Below are 20,694 nucleotides of genomic sequence, written 5' to 3' on the forward strand. Positions count from 1 at the left end.
AAAGGCTTGGTGAGGAAGACTGTGTTGATGATCTTGTTCAATCTATTGATAATACTATGCTAAAGAAAGGAATCAAGGGTTAGAGAGATTGAAGAAGTGAGTTGTTCCAATTCCGATGCGTACTCGTAAGTTTCTACATCTTTGTGTTTATGTTAATTTACGAATATTATGTTCATATGTATTTCATGTTATTGTATGTTTCTATTATGTGTTTGGAAAAATAATAGGAAGCATGCATCTAGATTTAAATTCCAAGATCCAACAATTGGCCTCAGAGCCTTGGTTGCCTAGATCTAGATGTTAAGAATGCATGATTATATGTGTTTGTTGACATGTTTAATTTTAAAAGTTTAATTGGATGGTACATGAAATTTGATATGCATGTGTTTGAATATTGATGTATCATATTGCTAATTTAAGTTGTTTTATTTTTCAAGCATTTTGAGATCTTAATTGATGTTTGGTAGAATGCACATTGAAAATTTTCACAAATTTTTTTTTTGGTAGTTGGCGGCTGCCATTTTTAATTATGAATGAAATGATTTATATGTATTTATATAAACCTAGTTAGGATTACGTCAACATATATATATATATTTGTAGGCAGCCCCACGTTTGTGTATAATTTTTTTTATTAATCTTAATTTTTTTTGTTTTATACGACTGAGATTAAAATATATATATATATTTTTTAATAATCATATATATGTTTAAATAATCATATATATATATATATGTATAATAAAAAAGTTAGTTAACATATTTTTTTTTGTTTTTGTTGTGCTAAAGAAATATCTAAGTATCCAATTTTAAAATAATTGAGATATTTTCTTTAATAATAATTAAATTAATTTTATGTTTGATTAATTATATAGTAAGTTTTCAATTGGGAAAAACTTTATGGTAATTAATTAAAAATATAATGATGCATAAAGTTGTGTAACATGCCATATATGTTTTAATGTTAGGTCCATCCAATTAATAAGAAAATTAACATATCTAGCATCATTATTAAGTTATTTTTTTTATTTGGGCTTTAAATATAAGTATAATGATGACCCATTTTTTTGTTTTGAAAAATGTGGGAAAACTCAAATAAAACTTTCGTAAAATTTTAGGTTTTATTTGGGATCAAATGAACATGTAAAGTTTCAATTCCTCTCTTGTGGCTGGCTCCACTTGTGAATGCTCATTTGCTTTGCATTACTAGATTTGGCTTAATAACAATTAATAACATGAAGGTTCAAATTCCTGTCTTTTTGGGCTTTGTGTGGAAGTCAGGGAGCCGTAGTAGTGGGTTCAACATACTGAACTCAACTCTCCTCCATGCAAGCTCGAATATTTAAGGCCCATTTACCTAAGTTGGACTTAATTGTATTATGTTATTCTTTTTAGTTGGACCTAATAATTGATTAGAAACAAATTCATTATAATTTGTGGATTAATTTTGAATGGATATTTTTAGAATTAATGGGAAAATAATAAACTATGGTTTATTGATTATTTTAATAATTTGGCAAACCCAAGTTGGTAATTTTCAAAAGAATAAAATATTAAATCTAGAAAAATTAAATAATGAGTTTTTTAAAATTTGGATTTCATCTCCACCCTTTGTTTTAACGAGGATAGGGTTTAGTGGGGCCTAATGGCGCTTTGATTTCGTCTCCCTACGAAAGGTGTTCACTGGACTCTTAACGTGGTTGAATTTCTTAAGATAGATGGTTATAGATGTACCTTCTATAGACTCATCCCTAAGATGAATATAGGAATTAAGTATATGATTATCAAAACCGTGGGTCAAACTTATAAAGTAAGAAATAATTTGTTTTCGTTATTTTGATCAAATGAATAGGTTATTAATAAAAGTCTAGGACGGTTTATTAATTGAGTTGTTTCTCTGTTTGACTAAGTGAATATTTGTGACTCTCGCCTACTAGGACACATAGGTTCATGGCTAGTAGAAAAAGCTAAGAAGTAGAAAGATAAGTTTTTAGTATTTACTTATCTTTAAACATTGTTTATATGTTATGCTATTTCTAAAACTTGTATTAATGAATGTTTGTCGAACAATGCGTTGATTTCTACTTTATTGATAGTTGTAGCTCTATGACCTCTAACCCAATTATCTCTCTTCTATCCAAAGAGTTGTTAATCGGCAAGGACTTAATGAAATGGAAGTCTAATATCAACATAGTCTTGATCGGTGACAACTCAAAATTCATGATGATTGAAACTGAACCTGATTTTCTCAGAGAGAACGCCTGGAAGGCCATGAGGGAGAAGCATGATCGTTGGATTGCTGCCAACAACAAGGCCAAGGCCTACATGCTACCTAGCATGTTAGAAACACTAAGGACTAAGATGGAGAATGTCGAAAATACTTACGACATCATGGAGCAATTCCAAGAAATGTTTGGGCACAAGTCAACACAAGCTAGTTTCAAGGCTACCAAGAAGTATGTGAAATGTAGGATGGCACCTGGCCAACATGTTTGTGATCATTTTATTAAGATGATGCTATACTTCCATGAAGTTGAGCTGCATGGAGCAATAGTAAATGAGAAGACTCAAGTGGGAATCATTCTCATCAACCTTGACCTAGTTTCCTTACGTTCACCATGAACTTTTTTTTTTTAACAAGTTGGACTATGGAATGACTCAGTTATTGAATGAGCTTCATATGTATGAAGGAATAAATGGTGTACTGAGTAAAGGACCTGAGAAGAAGGCTGCTACTACCAGGCGTGCTCAGGGTGAGGCTAACCTTGCCTCTTCCTCAAAGAGCAAGAAAAGAAAGGTGAGGAAGGACAAAGAAGGCTAAGAAGCAAGCAGCTGTAAAGGCACCATCAATTGAAAACCCTGCTAGAGCAAAGCCAACTAGCAAGAAGGCTAAAGGACAATGTTTCCACTGCAAGGAGGTGGGGCATTGGAAGCATAATTGCCCCGCCCTCAAGGAAACTGGAATGCAAGGCAATAATAATTTATTAGTCTTGGATGCATGTGTTTTAGAGGATGATTCTTCTGGTTCGATAGTTGATTCAGGATCCACTAATCATGTGTGTACTTCTTTATAGCTACTTAGAAATTGGAAAGCGGTGAAGGAGGACGACTTAAAGCTTAGAGTTGGAAATGTTGAATCTGTGGAGGTCAAAGCGAAAGGACAAGCCCGTTTAAATTTTGGAAATAAATTTATGTTGTTGGATGATATTTGTTTTATTCCAAACTTTAGTAGGAATTTAGTTTTAGTTTCTTTGTTACATCAACAACGATTTGCTATTACTTTCACAAGTTTAAATATATCTATTTCATTTAATGGATGTGAATTGTGTGTTGGATGTATGGAAAATGGCTTGTATATTTTGCGGCCTAATGAATCACTCACGCCTAACCACGAGTTGTATAAGGTATTTAATCCTAGGACGACCAAACGGCAGAAGATTGATAATGATCACATGACATACCTTTGGCATCTTCGCCTTGGTCATATTAACTATGATAGGATTAAAAGACTTACAAAGGCTGGGCCTTTGAAGGAACTCACAATGGGTAACTTACCTATCTGCGAATCTTGTCTGGAGGGATAAATGACCAAGCCTCCATTCTCTGCAAAAGGTGAAAGGGCCAAAGTACCATAGGGCTCGTTCATACTAATGTCTATGGACCGATTAATGTTGAGGCGAGAGGTGGTAATGAATATTTTGTCACTTTCATTGATGATTATTCTTGATATTCATGTCATTACCTAATGCAAAGGAAATATGAAACTTTTGACAAGTTTAAAGAATTCTTAGTAATGGCCCAAAACCAGTTAGGTAAAAAATTAAAGATCTTGAGATCTGAGAGGGGTTGAGAATATTTGGATAATCAGTTCCAAGATTATCTTACTGAGTGTGGGATTCTATCTCAACTCACTACTCCAGGAACTCCGCAGAAAAATGGTGTTGCTGAGCGTCGAAACCGAACGTTGTTAGAACTAGTTAGGTCAATGATTACTTATTCAACTCTATCACCATCTTTCTAGGGGTATGCCATTCAGACTGCTAAAGACATTTTAAATGTTGTACCATCTAAGGTTGTCTCCAAAACGCCTCTAGAACTATGGAATGTATGTGAACCTGGTCTACGCCATTATAGAATTTGAGGGTGTCCTGCTCATGTCCTGAGGAAAAAGGAAGGAAATCTAGTATCGCGAATTGAGGTTTGCTTGTTTGTAGGCTATCCTAAAGGTACTCGGGGTGGTCTGTTTTATAGTCCAGCTGACAAGAAAGTGTTTGTTTCCACAAATGCTAGTTTTCTAGAAAATGACTACATGAAAAACTTCAACCCTCGGAGTAAAATATTGTTGGAAGAAATGCAATCGAGAGGAAATGTTCATCCCATACCAATGTAAATCAATGAGAATGTGGTAGAAGAATAGAAAACTGGTCCAAGTCAGACAGTTATGGTGCCTCGTTGTAGGGGGAGGGTTTCTCGAAACCTAGAACACTATGGGATGGATGGTGAAACCAATATGGTAGTAACTGACACTCATGAGGATGATCCATTGTCCTTTAAACAAGAAATGGTTAATTCTGAAAATGATCTATGGCTCGAAGCCATGAACCAGGAAATTGAGTCCATTTACTCCAATTCCTTCTGGGATCTTGTAAAAGCGCCGATGGACTTTAGGCTCATTCAATACAAGTGGATCTACAAGAAGAAAATAAGTGTTGATGGAAAGGTTGAGACATATAAGTCTCGACTTGTAGCAAAGGGTTATACCCTAAGAGAGGAGGGAGTTGACTATGAGGAAACTTTCTCTCCAGTGGCCATGATAAAATCCATTCGCATACTCTTATCCATAGCTGCAGCTCTTGATTATGAGATTTTGCAAATGGACGTCAAGACAACATTTCTAAATGGCTTTCTTGGTGAGACCATTTATATGGATCAACCAGAAGGATTTGTAGCAACTTGATAGGAAAAGAAAGTTTACAAGCTCAAGAGGTCCATTTATGGTCTTAAACAAGCTTCGCGCACTTGGAACTTAAGGGTTAATGAAATAATTAAGACCTATGGTTTTGAGCAGAACGTCGATGAACCCTATGTTTACAAACTGAGGTAGAATGACGTGAAAGTGTGCTTGGTACTTTATGTAGATGATATTTTGCTCATTGGCAACAATGTCAAGAAATTATCAAACATAAAGAACTGGCTCGGGACAAGATTTTGTATGAAAGATTTAGGTGAAGCTAGTTACATTCTATGTATCCAAATCATTCGGGACAGGGAGAACAAGATATTGGCGCTATCTCAAGTAGCATACATAGATAAGGTACTTGAACGTTTCTCTATGACAAACTCGAAGAAGGGACTGTTGTCATCCCGACATGGAGTTCATCTTTCTAAGAAGCAGTCAACACAGACTCCTCAAGAGGAAGAAGAGATGAAATAGATTCCCTATGCATCCACAGTTGGAAGTCTTATGTATGCTATGTTATGCACTAGACCGGACATCTGCCATGCATTGGGAGTTGTAAGCAGGTACCAGTCGAATCCTAGTAGACAACATTGGGCAGCGGTCAAGCACATATTGAAGTGTTGGTCTATTCAGGTGGTTTAATGGACCCAATAGGCTACACTAATTTTGATTTGCAGATGGATGACGATGACAGGAAGTCTACTTCTGGAATGGTGTTTACTCTTAGGGGTGGAACTGTGATTTGGAGAAGCGTTAAGCAGTCTGCCATTTCATATTCCACCATGGAGGTTATGTAGATAGCCGTGTCTGAAATGGCTAACGAAATAGTCTGGCTGAAGAAGTTCTATGTAACGCCCTGGATAGCCAAGACCGTTACACTGTGTGTTTATAAAGGTGCAAGACTTGCTAATCAAGTCATTTAATTTGAAACGTGTCACTGAAACTACAGTGGAACTAGGATTAAAAGATTTTGGCCTCAAAATCTTCATTTCTTATAAACAAACATTTTCTTTACATGGGATCCCAAAAGTAGTAAAGTTAAAGACCGTTTACAAAAGATTCAGGATTTAAATACAGCTGCTAGCCACTCTAAGGCAAAACATACAAATAGTCTTTTCTCATCCCGATCCACTCCTCGGTCGTGGCGGCCGATCAGGTGGATATGTACATTCATCCCCGCAGCTCTCCATCTCAGGATTGGTCTAACTTGCCCTTGCCTTTACCTGCACCACATAGCACCTATGAGCCAAGGCCCAGCAAGAAAACACAATACAGAGCATAGTCATTAAGTAGACAATCAGATTACTCATACAGTATAAATATGTACTCAACAGTCTAAGCATTCATGTTATTCAAGTATTCAGCATACCAAGAATATCATTTCATATCAATAATCAGTTCACATATGATAACCAGGGTGAACGCCCTTAGGTTGCACCCTCATTTATCCCACTGACTCCGACTCGCTTAAACCGAGCTCAATGAATATTAAGCTGTCCTCAGCTACCAGTGGCCGAGCCACACCCTGTGCACAAGTATTATTTATGGCACCCTTAAGCCATTTATCACATGTCCCATGGCATAATACCATCTATGACATTATACAAATATAGGGAGCTCTTAGTCCCATCACAAACACATAACCGGGTGCAAATTTTCTTACCTTAAGATTCGCTAGCTTTGTTCAATTTGATCCTCAAGCACGATCTCGTCCGAGCCCTAGCGTACACCTAGTCACAGCCATAGATCAGAACCATCACCAAACCTCAAATCCAAAACCTAGCCTCGGGACCAATCTTGAGCCCCCGGGAAGCACTAATTCCACCAAACGCGGTGGTGGAATCAAACCCCGAGCCCCCGGGCAAAAACCCTAAGAAATAACCCAAAAACCCTTTTTGGAAACAGGGTAGCACTACAGCGCCCTTAGGAGAGCGCTATAGCACTACAAACAGAGCCAAAAGGCTCTGGAACTTTGGGACCTAGCGTTGTAGCGCTAGTCACAGCACATCCCAACACAGCTTTTCCTCCTTCAAATTTTCCCGAACCAAACCTTCTCAAAACTCAACCAAACCTCAACCAAACTTCAAAACAAGCCTCCCAACATCCTTAACTCATCTCATACATCCCAACCACACATAACTCAACCACATGCACCCCAAATCAAGGAAATAACCATAGATGAACCTAAAGCTCAGAAACTCAATAAGAACAACAGCTAAAACCACATAACTTAAGCCAGAGTTTCTTACCTTTGATGGATGAGCTCAACCTAGGTTATCCTCCACACTAGCTTGGCCTTCACCTCCTCAAAGCTTCAGCCTCAACTCCCTAGAATTCCCCATCAAAACTCATCTCAAAATCAACAACAATACTAGGAACTAGAAACTGAAAAGCTACCTTGAACCTTACCTCAAATGATGAGTATCCCCTGCCAATTCCTCAAGCCAAACCAGGGATCTTAGCCTCAAGCTCTTGCCCAAACTCTTCCTGAATTTTAGCTCCAAGAAACCTCAAGAAATGGTGAAGAGACCTCCAACTGAGAGAGAGAGAGAAAGAGATTGACTTCTAATTTCCCTTTTTTTCCTTTTCTTTTCTTTCTTTCCTTCAGACTTCTAAGACCTTCTACATATTCCACCAAGGTGTAAAGCATAATAACACTTATCTTTTATAAGCCAAATGACCATTTTTCCCTCCCTTTATCTCTAAGCCTTTAAGTCAACCTAGGGGCATTTTGGTCATTACACCAAATTCCCGCTAATCCCTCGAGTGTCTCTGATATTTATCGCTTACTTCCTGACACCTAACTAATCACAAATTATATTCCCCAATATCAAAGCAAACTCTAATATATTCTCTAAATTCTCAGAAATACCCCCAAGCTCGACCCGAGCCGGGTATAAGTCCCCGCTTTGACTTTTTCGCTGAACCTCTCACAAGGATCGCCTCGAGTCATAGATTACTAAGATATCCACAAAATAATGTGGTCTTGACAATTTATCACAAATATATATAGTTATGCCCTCAATGGGCCAAAATTATGATTATGCCCTTTTAACCTAATCAGGGCCTACATGCATACTAATACACATAGTCATGTATCACAGATATTCAAATATTCATATAACATGCATTTAATTCATTAAATCACATATAATCCAACTATGCCCTCCCAACACCCTAATCAAGGCCCTTAAGCCTTATTAGCAAATTTGGGTCATTACATTCTATATGGATCTCGGTGTTATTCCATGAATGGATAAACCACTCATATTGTACTGTGATAATAATTGGGCTATAGAGAATTTGAAAGAATCTCAAAGTCATAAAAGAGAAAAGCATATAAAGAGGAAATACCACATCATTAAGGAATATGTGCCCTGGGGTGACGTCAAGGTGATGAAGATAGCGTCGAAAGACAATCTGGCGGATCCTTTTACCAAGACTTTGGGAGAGAGTGTTTTTGTGAAGCATGTAGAGGGAATGGATTTGAGAAACATGCCTCATTTTTTTTAAAAAGGAAAGTGGGAGTTTGTTGGGTTTTATGCCTTTAATAATACCATATTTCTTAAGTAACACGTTATTATTATTAATAAAAGTAGTAGAAATCATTTTTTTTATTCAATTGCATTGTTCGCTTGTTTTATTACATGTTTATTCAATTAACACAAACATTCATAAAATCTTGAACATATGGATAGTTACAATTATAGTGACTTGGTCACAGTGGATTATAGTTGTAATTATATGTTCAAAAGAACGAGTCCTAAGATTAGACCAGTACATTGGATTTTCACTGATTAGGAAATATACGATATGATCTACTTACACATTCGAGGTGTGATGTATTCTCCAAGGCATTGACCAAGTAGATATGATCAGATTTATTTGGTTACATAGGACTAGGACCGATATTGATTATTGATTGATAAATAAGTATCGTTGTTATCGAATCTAATCAATGTCACAACATTGACCATATTTTAAATCGATCTTAATTATGAGTGATAATATTCTGTTGCTTATATTATTTAAATCTTTTGACTTGTTCGTTACTAGCTTACCCTATGGTCTAGCCCATACTTACATCTTGGAGAATTAGTAGTGTAATTGAGTGGGAGTGTAATGCCCCGAAATACCTAATGCGGTTTAATGGCTGGGTTAGTAGGCCGAGAGGGCCATAACTGTTTAATTACGCCATTAAATGATTATATGCATGTTTATGTGAATTATATTATAATATGATGTTAAATGCATGCATGTGGGTCCACATTTCATTACGGGGTGTTTAGGTAATTTGGCCCATTGAGGGTGTAATTGTAATGACCCAACTACTCTAGACTTTGGATTATTAATGAAAACTACACATAGACCCTATTCCTTAACAAAACGTACAAGTGAAAAGATCATGACTTTATTAAAACTTGTAAAAACAAATGTTAAACTTACATAAATTCTCAAGTAGGATATGGGATCCCATTGTTTTAAAAACAAAACATAACATAATGGTAATTAGAAAGAGATTACATAAATAAGTGCGGAAAAATACACATAAAACCATAAGTAAAGACTTCATCCTTGAATCGAAACTCTCGGCTCTTTGAATCCATTCTGCCTCAACACACATGCCCAAAACTACCAAGAACCTTTCCAGCCACTAAAGTTATTTTCCTGCACATATAAACATAAAAGGAGTGAGCCTAATGCCCAGCAAGGAAAATCTAACACGTAGGCCATATACATAAATTTCGTAAAGAAACATAAAACATATCATAATACTTATGTCACATACATACTATAATGGCCATTATTACTTGGGGTCCCATAAACTAAATAAGTCATATGCCCATTAGATTAGTGGGGTCTTGCTAGCTAAGCAAGTCATATGCCCACAATCTATTTAGGGCTTGTTAGTTGTATAGGTCATATGCCCAAGTCTACAAGCATACTTAACATAACATTTTACATAACACATATTCATAAGATAACATATAAAATCATATAACATAAATCCTATCCTATTTTCCTTACCAAAATAACCGGGATATGAGAACTGATTTGGGACCTTGGAACACTCCTAAAATCCATTTATAATAGGGTGAGTATATTGAAGAAAAGGGATGAAGTGAAGAAGGAACTATACTATCAAAATATACTTACCAAAAACCTTGTGCTCAAGAACTTAGATTTCCTAACCAAGAATAGGAATAAGGTTAGAATACTGAGTAGAAGACTATGAGAACTTTAAAGAAAATAATACAGAAATGGACTAGAGTTTGGGATACCTTGAGTACTTCTATGACCAATCTAAACCTTGAACCGAAATGTGAATAGAACCTTACTTCCCAACTATTTGGTAAGCTTATCGTAATCAAGCTTATAATTCCCAACCCAAGTGTTTATCCTCTCACACTAACCTAGCAATTTGCAGCCTCTGAACTTAGCTTAATAGATGAACAAATGGTTGGGTACTAGGTCCTATTTATAGAGTTTAAGAATGAAAATATCTTCATTTAACATGAATAAAAATAATGGCCTTTTAAATGAAAATCATTTGAATTATCGTTCAGCAAAGGCTGAAGACTCGCTCAGAAAGATGCTGGACTTATCAAGAGGTTAAGGATTTGAATGGGAACATTTTTGAAAACTTTCAAAAACACATCGAAGGAGGCGATATATCGCCCCTATAGGCGATATATCGCCTGGGCCATTATGCCCGATGAAATCGTGCAACGTTTCGTGTTTTTCGTATCTTCGTACTGCGATATATGGCCCCCTATAGCTGCGATATATCGGCGTATGCTGAATATTTAAACACAAAATTACACATTTTTAGCTTAATTTGAATTGAGTAAATAGCCTTGACTAAGCCCTCTAACGTTTTCAAATTTGCTGACTGACTCTAGGGTATTCAAATTTTAACCTTAGTAAATTTATTCCTCAAAATACTTAATCATTATTAAACCTATACATGACATGTGCTATTATCTTATTGGGTCTTATCTAAACCTTATAGTATAATAAATATTATCCTCAATATCAGTCATATTAATCAAACCTTAGGTTAAAATTAATATTCCTAAACTATAGGATAAACTTAGAAAATCTACAAGTACTACTATGAGTGTCCAAATAAATCCCGGTCTGAACCAAAAATCCACAGTCATAAAGATAATACTATTATTACTAGTATACTACTATCTAACTAGCTAAGTAAAGTTCTTCGACTCTATAGTAATTGTATATTTGTATGCATGTCGGTGACCTATTGTTGAGACCACATTATAATGTGGGTTTGTTCGAGCTATTCGGCATGAGACCATCTTGGAATATTAATTAGCGGTCTAGTCATAACAGGTTTAAGTTCGGGTCTCGGGATGAGTCTGGGGATGATTTTAATGATTAGAGCGTTGCCGCGAATTAAAAGGTAACGAGATGTGAATTATTGGTGTTTGAGATTATCGAGAATAACAGGAATTGGAAAGCATTAATTATGATTAACGAGATAGGTGGGAAATACCAATTTTGCCCTTGGGAGCCTTTAGAAACCCTTATTAGACCTAGGGGTATTTTGGTCTTTTTACCCCTAGGATAGTTATAAGCCATTGAAGGCTGTAGAAAGGTAGTGAAATCAGAGTAAGTTCAAGAGCTTTCCCGTACCTTTTATCCTTCTGTTTTCTTTGTGATTTTTGAAACATTCTTGAGGATTCAAGCTTGGGAAGTAAGTCTTGAGAGTTTGGGAGTGTGTTCCACCATTGAAGAGCATCATAATTTGAGCTTGAGGTAAGTTTCTAGCCATTAAAATCCCTGGTTTGCTCTGTTTTAGTTATGGTTTTCAGTTGGGATTTCTAGGTTGGATGATTGGTTTTGTTGGGAGTTTTGGCTAGGATTCTTGTGGTTGCGATGCTTGGGGTATGTGAGGATGGTTTTTGGGTTCATTTGGCATCAAAACTGGGATTTGGAAGCATTGGAACCAAGTTAGAACTGAAGGAGTCGAAGAAGGAGGTTTCACGGGAGAGCTGTTCTGGGGGCAGCGCTACAGCGCCCATCAAAGGGTGTTATAGCGCTACACATGACTTTTCTTGGGTGGTTGGGGGTTCTGAGTATTGCACTGGGGTGCTATTGAGCAGCGCTGTAGTGCTGCTCTGTTCCTGCATAATTCTGTTTTAAGGGTTTTTGGCTTGGAGTTTCAATCCTTAAGGCCTGGGATCGAATCTACTCACCGTGTGGGCATGTTTCGAGGTCCCGAGAGTGGGGTTTAGGTTAAGACCCTATAATTGTTGATTTTCATTAATGGAGGTTATAATTGGTTGTGATTAGGTAACCGCTAAGGAATCAAAAGGTTGATCGTTCTCAGGAGTTGTTCTTGTTTTATTTCTCGCTCGAACCAGAGGTAAGAAAACTGCACCCCATATGTGACATGCATGGTTGTTCATGAAGCATGTTGAATGTGTAAATGTGGACATGGATTGATTATTGAATGCTTAGCAAATCTTGCTCATTTGTGTATGACTCTGACTCATTAGTCAGAATTGGCAAAGGTGTCAGTATCAACTGTGAAGCTGTGACTCATTTGTCAGGTTTGGCAGTGGTACTAGGCACTGGTCACACAGTACTGACTCATAAGTCAGGAATGGCCTTAGCATGTTCAGTGCAAGCTAATAAAGATTAGATATAATTGACGTCTGCATTAAATGACTCAGAAGAGCGTTAATGCAGGACCGACCTCAAGTTCGATGAAAAACTAAATGCGCTTGTGTGACTTACCCATCAATCACTCATCTGTTAAGTTAGAGACTTACCCATTAGTCTCTCATTTGTTAAGCTAGTGACTTACCCATCAATCACCCATCTGTTCAGCTAGTGACTTACCCAATAGTCACTCATCTGTTTAAGCTAGTGACTTGCTTGTCAGTCACTCAGTATGGTTTACCAGAACCTCAAGTGTTGAATCACTCATTTGATTAGAGATATAAGCTCATTTATGGTTATTGTAAACACAAAGTGATATTCACTCATCTGTTCAGAGCTATAAGCTCTGTGTGATTTTAATAATAATCATTTGTTAATGTTTATATGCATTATTGTGTTTTCTTACTGGGCTTTGGCTCATGGGTGCTATGTGGTGCAGGTAAAGGGAAAGAAAAGCTCACCCAGCCTTGAGTGGAGAGCTTAGGTGGTGATGTGTACATATGCGGCCGCTTGACCACCACGACCAAGGAGTTCTCAGAGGAACTAGGGGGTTTACCCTATTTTTGCCGCTTAGATCGGCGGGGTTTGTAAACTTGAAACTATAATGACCATTTTGAGTTGTAAATAACTTGTAAATGTTTTGATGGGCCCATGAACAGTTTTATGTATGAAATAAAATATATCCTTTCCTTTTGATTGTTTTCCACCTTAGCCTGTTAATAACACTTAGAAGCACGTTTTTAACCAAAGGACTCGGGTAGCGAGTCAAATTTCCAATTCACCGTTCACCGTAACTATTCTGGGGTAACCAAGGCGTTACAGGGAGTATTATTCATAGATATGAAATCTATAACTTCTGTATGAGAAGTGAAAAGATGATTTCCTTAATTTCTTTATTCAAAAGGTTAAATGATTGAAATCTCATTTTAGTGATTAAGTTCACGAAAATATCATTTATAAGGAACTTAGTAAGAGCTAAGGATAAAATACTGATAAGGGGTAAAACGACAATTTGCACTCAGCTTGTTAGTAAGTCATCAATAAAGGATTAACTAACTATAATGGTTATAACAATGGATAACGTATTTATGGTTTGGAAAATATGTTTTATGAATTCAAGAGTTTAATTTCAAGTCTATAGTGGAGTCACGAGGAATTATAAGGTAGTGAAATTATTCGTAAATAAATTCACAGTAACTTATTGGAGCTTGATTTCATGGATCCATGGTCCCTGCATCACCTTTGAGTAAATCATCTAGAATGTCTCAATTGATTGATATAATTATCAATTGAGATTTTTCAAAGTTGACTAGGTCAATTTTGGAAAATTTATAGAGATACGCGATTTAGAGAATAAAAGAGAATCTTTGGGTAAATTTATTAATATTGATAAATTGGTGTCAATATAAATAAATAAAATTAAATGAAGTTTCAAATTATAATTAGTTAATTTGAATAAGGATTTATTAATTAATAAAAAAAAAGGTTTTGAATTTAGGCCCAATTGGGTTTTAAATTCAAAATAAAGAGATTAGGCCCAAGTCCATTTGTTGGAGCCCAAAGCTTTTATCTCTTTGCTTATTATTTTAATTTATTTAAATTTAAATAAAGTCCATTAAGTTGTCTATATAAGGACTATGATGATATCTAGGGTTTTCATAAGCCAGTCTCAGTTGATTCATTGGGTAAGTGAAAACCTAGACACTCTAATCCTTTCTTAGCCACTATCTCTTCTTCTCTTCTAGATCTCTATCACATGTGTTGAGAACCAACTCACACTAGTTCTAGGTTGATCAAAGGCTTGGTGAGGAAGACTGTTATGCTGATCTAGTTCAATCTCTTGATAATACTCTACTAAAGAAAAGAATCAAGGGTTAGAGAGATTGAAGGAAAGATTTGTTCCAGTTCCGTTGCGTATTCGTAAGTTTCTACATCTTTGTGTTTATGTTAATTTACGAATCTGATGTTCATATGTATGTCATTTTATTCGATGTTTCTATTATATGTTTGGAAAAAAATAGGAAGCATGCATTTAGATTTAAATTCCAAGATCCTACAGAGACACCCGATACATTCCCAAGTTTGAAACTTGATGAGCAAATGGAAGATTGAAGTTATTGCTTGGAGGTCATACAGGGTCAGTCAGCCTATCATGGCATTATATGGAGAAGGGATGTCAATTACAATAAACAAGGCCATGACAGTATTGCTCTTAGGTGCCGCCCCCACTGTTAGAGGCAGCCTTATGCTTCCTGCTGGGGCCATGCCGCTTCCTGTGAACCTGTACAGCAGCTTCTCACATGGCTCCGGATCTTTGATGCTCAAATTCATTACCTCCATGGTATTCTTGAACACGATGTTGAACACTATGGTCGATCATTGTGCGGGACACAATCATGATGAACTCACACTCATAGCGAGGCTGTTTGGGAGTACACTCCTAGATAGCTAGTACATCATCATTCTGCCCATATCTAAGGGAACAAGTATATTTTTCTCGTGCCTTTCCGGTATTACCAGTCAAATGTGGTCCTCCACAGATCATATCCAGCCGGCGACTGGTGGTGATAAGAATGGTTGATTACCTTGATACTACTGCGGGGGTTGTTGTTGAGGATGTTGGTCGGTAGTCGGTCGTACATACCTCTTCAGATGAGCATTATTCTACTGAATGTGGAAGTATATTTCTTCCTTCTGGTGGTTACATTCATTGGTTTCATGACCATAGTCATTGTGAAACCAGTAGAATTTAGTAATATCCCGTTTGTTAGCATCCTTCCTCATCGGCAGGGGTCTTCGATACGGTACCACCGCTTGGGTGGCATTGAAAACATATGCTTGGGGCTCCATTATGATGGAATAAGTAGTAAACTTAAACACAAACTCTCACGATTTGGGTTGCTTGGTGGTTTTAGAATTTTTGCTACCGTTCTGACTATTATTATTTCCAGCTCCATTGCTGCATTTTCGATTTTTTGCCCCATTTTACATTCTTCTACAGTGTTAGTGGTATTCCCAGCTTCTGTTTTCCCCTGTCTAGTAGCTAGCTAGCATTATCCCCTTTCCTCTCAGCTTCCACAAGCTTAATAAATTCTTCTGCCCGGTCAAGGAACTCCTGGGTGGTGCGCGCAGACTTTCTTTTCAAACTGCACCAGAATGGGATTTTCACTCCGATTTATGAATTAATGGTTATTAATTTACCATCATCACTTAGATATTTCACCCTTGTGGCTTCTTGCATAAAACGCTGAATGTAATCCCTTAAAGGTTCATTGTCTCGTTGTTTTATGTCCACCAAATCATTCGGCTCGGCTGGAAGAGGTCTTGCTGAAGCAAATTGGGAATAGAAAATGCGGAAAAATCCATCCCATGAGGTGATTGACCTTGGCTGCAGCTTGAAGAACCACTGCTGGGTGATTTCTAACACGGTGGCAAGGAAGATCATGCACCTAGCATCATCCCAAACACCCTGGAGATCAGTCTGTAGCTCAAAGTTGTGAACATGGGACACTAGGTCCTCTCGCCCAGTATACATCTTCCATGTTGGCACCTTGAACATGACGGGTATGGGCAGCTGGTTGATATGTTCTGAAAATGATGAACCGCTCTGCCTCCCCAATTCAATGTATGTTAATTTGGGAGTTGTTAGGTCCTTTACCAACAGATCCAGTTGGGCCTGGACGTTTGGGTCTGTACCTACCTGGGGTTGTGCTGCATTATGGACCTCATCCATTCTTGGGTCCCGAACATGCTCAGGTAAAGCTATGTTGTTCATGTCCCGATTTTCCCTACTGTGATTAGGAGCATCTCGGAGGTCTTCACCCCCCATAAGGCCCATCTGATTGAATACGAAATTTGGTCGAGGCCTGCCCCCCAGCATTTTGGCTGTTTCCCGGGCCTGGTACTGGGGCTACTCCCTTGAAAACTCCACTTCGAGGTTGTTGGTTGTTCAAGACGCCCTTCCCTTGTGGGACAAATAGTCCTTCAGTCGGATTACCCCTAGCCTTGATTATTCCGCTGGTGGGCTCGACTCTCTTGTTTGGAATAGTGCCCTTAAAGCAATTGTAGTTGACAAATGTTTTAAATGAAATAAATAATTGAATTGAATTATTATATATATAGTCTATGTCCGATATTAAGTTGATAATATTAAGTAAATATCAAAAAATTTCAAAGTTCATCTATGTGGTCTTAATCTCATATTGTATGAGAGGATCGAGATTGAGATAATGAATTTAAAACAGTTCGCAGTAAAATAAAGTTATGGAATCATTAGATTAGTTACTGCTAGTACATTTCACTACACTACAACAAAATAGACATTTAATATCTCCCCCTAAGGGAGACGTTGTTGCAGGAGTCATCTAAAGTGACCCTATGATGACTCCCATGGGGAGACTTTGTAGACATTTAACATGTCCTCCTGGGAGTCATCATAGGGTGTAAACGTACACCCTATGATAACTCCCAGGGGGAGACATTGAAAGTCTACAAAGTCTTCCCATGGGAGATGTTGAATGTCTACAAAGTCTCCCCATGGGAGATGTTGTAGGTACCTACAACGTCTCCCATGGGAGGACTTTGTAAACATTCAATGACTCATATAACCAGTCATCATGGTTTTGTATTTTTTTTTTAAATAGTTATGTTCAGTATATTAATTAATAGAATTAAATATATTAATTTTTTTAAATAGAATTAAATATATTAATTTTAAAATTTAAATTATATGCAAATTTAAATTGTGAATTTTCATTAATAAAATTAAAATGTGTATATAATATGTTTTTGCTAGCTAAATATACAAAATTGTAATATTTGTTGTTAAACATACAAAATTAACAAATATTACACTAGCTAGCTAGACATATAGTAAGAAATAAAAAGTAAAAAAAAAAAAAAAACCTAATATGTGGGACAATGACTTTGAAATATCGGTAGCATATGGTTCGCCCAGTGTTGTCTTATTTCATTAATCTGTGCTGGTGTATATGTTCTAGTGTTTAGCTAAAAAAAATACAAAGTAAAATATATTATTAATTATATATACTTTTATAATAAATAAATTGTTAACTTTGTAAAAATTTATATACATATCTCTTTCTTTAAGTAACGTCAAGATTGTGAATGTTCAATGTAATCCTTCAACATTCTCATCACATAATATCCACATGCCACATTGTCAGGTTGGTGTGGACACTAATATTTAAATAAAATGTCAAGCAATTAATATAAAGAATATTAGTAAATTTTAATTATAAATTTTCAAAATAATTAAACTCGTAGTTACTTACTTTCGGTTGCACAATTTCTATATTATTTGGAATCTCGGGAGGTTTTGGTAGATTGCTCAGAAAAAGGTTGGAAGCATTGACTATTACTGCCACAATTTCTTCACGGTTTTGAGTTCACCGGATCACAACAACAAACGTAATATGCATATGGGGCAAATATAATCAACATCCAATGATCACTGCACAAGAAAAATAATAATTGGTATAAGTCTCCAATGCAAATGTTATAAGGACTAAGTATCTGACAATAACAAATTTTTTAACTTACCCATGGTTCCAGGGGACAATCATAAGTTGCTCACTTGATCTTAATTGACGACAGTGCTTGAATAGACCTTGAACACGCTCTTCGAATGAACTTCCTTTAGTGGCTACAACATTATTATTGAAAAATAAAAACTTATTTTGGTGCCCTTGTTCTACCAAAAATTTGTATAATAACCTATTCAAAAAAGAAGTAGTACTCAAAAATATAATTTAGGAAATTTGTTGGTAAAACGAATCAAATAAGAAAGGTTAATTAAATAACTTGTGAGATACCTCATGTAGCAAATGACAACTCTTTGTCCAATCTTTTCCATTCGAATAAATTGAAGTATGTCCTCTTTGCATACGTAAAGACTTGAAATATCATGACCGAATACATCCTCATCTATGCCTGGATTGACACAGTTGTTGTCATTCCAACGAGATATAATATTGTATATCTGTTCCAAAGGACTGGTGTCTTGTGTCAGAGGATCACTCAAACGTTGTATTCTTTCTCGTGGTTTTTGTGTTGAGGGACTAATTGGTCGCTCTGATATGTTATTACTTCTAGAACAAGTATGTAAAATAATATTAATAATTACAAAATTTACAAACAAATTGAAATATATAATAACAAATATGATTATATAAGCATGATACATCACCTGTTCATGTATATCATCATATACGATGACCAATTCCTTAGGCCACGATATAGGATGCCCAATAGCCTGAATGACTATGTACATATTCTGATCAGGTTTTGCATAAGGAAGAGGCATCACCGGCTTAATAGCGTCAGTAATCACCACTTGGTAGTTGTTACCTGACTCTTTGTCAATGAGCTTGCCTGATGCAACAATATTGGATAGTGAACCAATGGCTAACTTACAACTAGGTACCTGCACATTATAATAAGTAGCATTATGTATATATGTGTGTATGCATGTACATACATAGTCATTTTCAACTATCAAATTGAAATTACCTCAGACACAAATGGCGCTGGTGGGTTGGGCTGATAGTAAGATGGTGCTGGTGGGTCGAGCACATAGCAAGATGGCCCTGGAGGGTCGGGCACATAGTAAGATGGTGTTGGTGGGTCGGGCACATAGCAAGATGGCCTCGGTGCATTTGGAACTACTGGTGGGACTCCAATATTGGATCCTTAACCGCTCTGTTGGGCCATGAAATATGTCAACATTTCCTCTTGCTTACGAAAATGTTCTTCTAGACGCGCTTCTTGTTGACGATGTTGTTCTTCTTGTTGACAAAGTATTTCCTCAAACTCATTTCTCATAGCACTAGCCAAAATAATATCTTTTGATTTCTCTTTCATTTTGGTAGGTTTTAGAGTATCCCAAAACAATGCAGGAGACACACTGTGACCTTTAGCCCGAACACGCCCTCGTGGCTCAGGGGTGCCCAATGCCCTCGTTAACACATCATCAGGGCCTTGGGGTTCCCATTGACCATCCTCAATGAGTTTTTGATAATGAGCATGTAAAATATAAGTAATTAATTTGAGTTAGTTATATAAAAATAAATATGATTTATATAAGTTCAAAATAAAAACCAATAATGAATATAGCAAGTAACAGTATATATAAAAACTTACAATGCTTTTTTGAACCTTAGTTGCCTCTCCAATAAGTTCTCCTTCTTTATTTCTTCGGTCGACCCATCGTCCATAAGTCAGCTCTATCAATATCAAATAATTGTTGCCCAGTCTGTTGCTGGAGCATCTTTTCCACACGCACGTAACCTCCTCTAGATAGGTTTTGGTTGTATTTGTTCATTGCTCGATATTCTTGCATCTGTAATCTCTTTTCTTTCCACTATTGTGTTAATCTTGAGTTTAAAAATTCTAACCATTGCTCATCATTTATGATGTCCTCAAATCCATGTGGTTTCCTAGGCGGAAACTCATCTGGTCTTTTCTCTAAAGCATTGTAGATGTGTTTCCTTGTTGTGTCAGTCTTCCACGGTCCAAACATCTTTGCTGCGTATTTCATTGTCTGCTTTTTGGAACTATATTCCAACTGAAAAGTTTTCTGCAAATTTGAAATAATAATCATATTAAATCACATATTTTAAAATCTTTAAGTAAAATAGACGTAATTAAATCATACCTTCATTCAATCCCATATCTTTGTTTTGGTCTCCGCTGAAACTTCGTTCCAGGAGTTACAGTTGATGGGCACAACAATCCTCACTACAGAACGCAACGCTGAAGATTGATTACTTCTTGCAGTACCTGTTACTTGACCATACTCATTGACCGTTACAGGTATAACATTTCCTTCACTTCTATTCTTAATCAATTTATTCATCCATATGCATCCTCACACATTTTTTTCATCTGTAATCTCTTGGCTCAATATCAGGATTTTGTTGAGGATTTTCCTCCTCATCACTATCACCAAAAGGATCCGACATCTGTGAAACATAAAAATCAGTATGATAAGTTATTTATATATATATAGAACAAAAATATGACAA

General features: G+C 36.5%; 1 protein-coding gene across 1 annotated transcript; it reads left to right on the forward strand.

Moving 5' to 3' along the window:
- The first annotated feature begins 2,106 nt into the window (after positions 1 to 2,106).
- LOC133825573 (uncharacterized) lies at positions 2,107 to 2,821 on the forward strand. Its single transcript, XM_062258497.1, has 2 exons — positions 2,107 to 2,571; positions 2,663 to 2,821. Exons 1-2 carry the CDS (start codon positions 2,107 to 2,109, stop codon positions 2,819 to 2,821), a joined length of 624 nt encoding a protein of 207 aa, XP_062114481.1.
- Positions 2,822 to 20,694: the final 17,873 nt, after the last annotated feature.

Source organism: Humulus lupulus, chromosome 3, assembly GCF_963169125.1.
Source record: "Humulus lupulus chromosome 3, drHumLupu1.1, whole genome shotgun sequence".
In the NCBI taxonomy this organism is placed as follows: domain Eukaryota; kingdom Viridiplantae; phylum Streptophyta; class Magnoliopsida; order Rosales; family Cannabaceae; genus Humulus; species Humulus lupulus.

Excerpts from the sequence above, each read along its gene's own strand:
- LOC133825573 (XM_062258497.1), top strand. The coding sequence starts at position 2,107 with ATGACCTCTAACCCAATTATCTCTCTTCTATCCAAAGAGTTGTTAATC. Across the intron at positions 2,572-2,662 it reads TAGTAAATGAGAAGACTCAA|TTATTGAATGAGCTTCATAT; the intron begins GTGGGAATCATT and ends GGAATGACTCAG.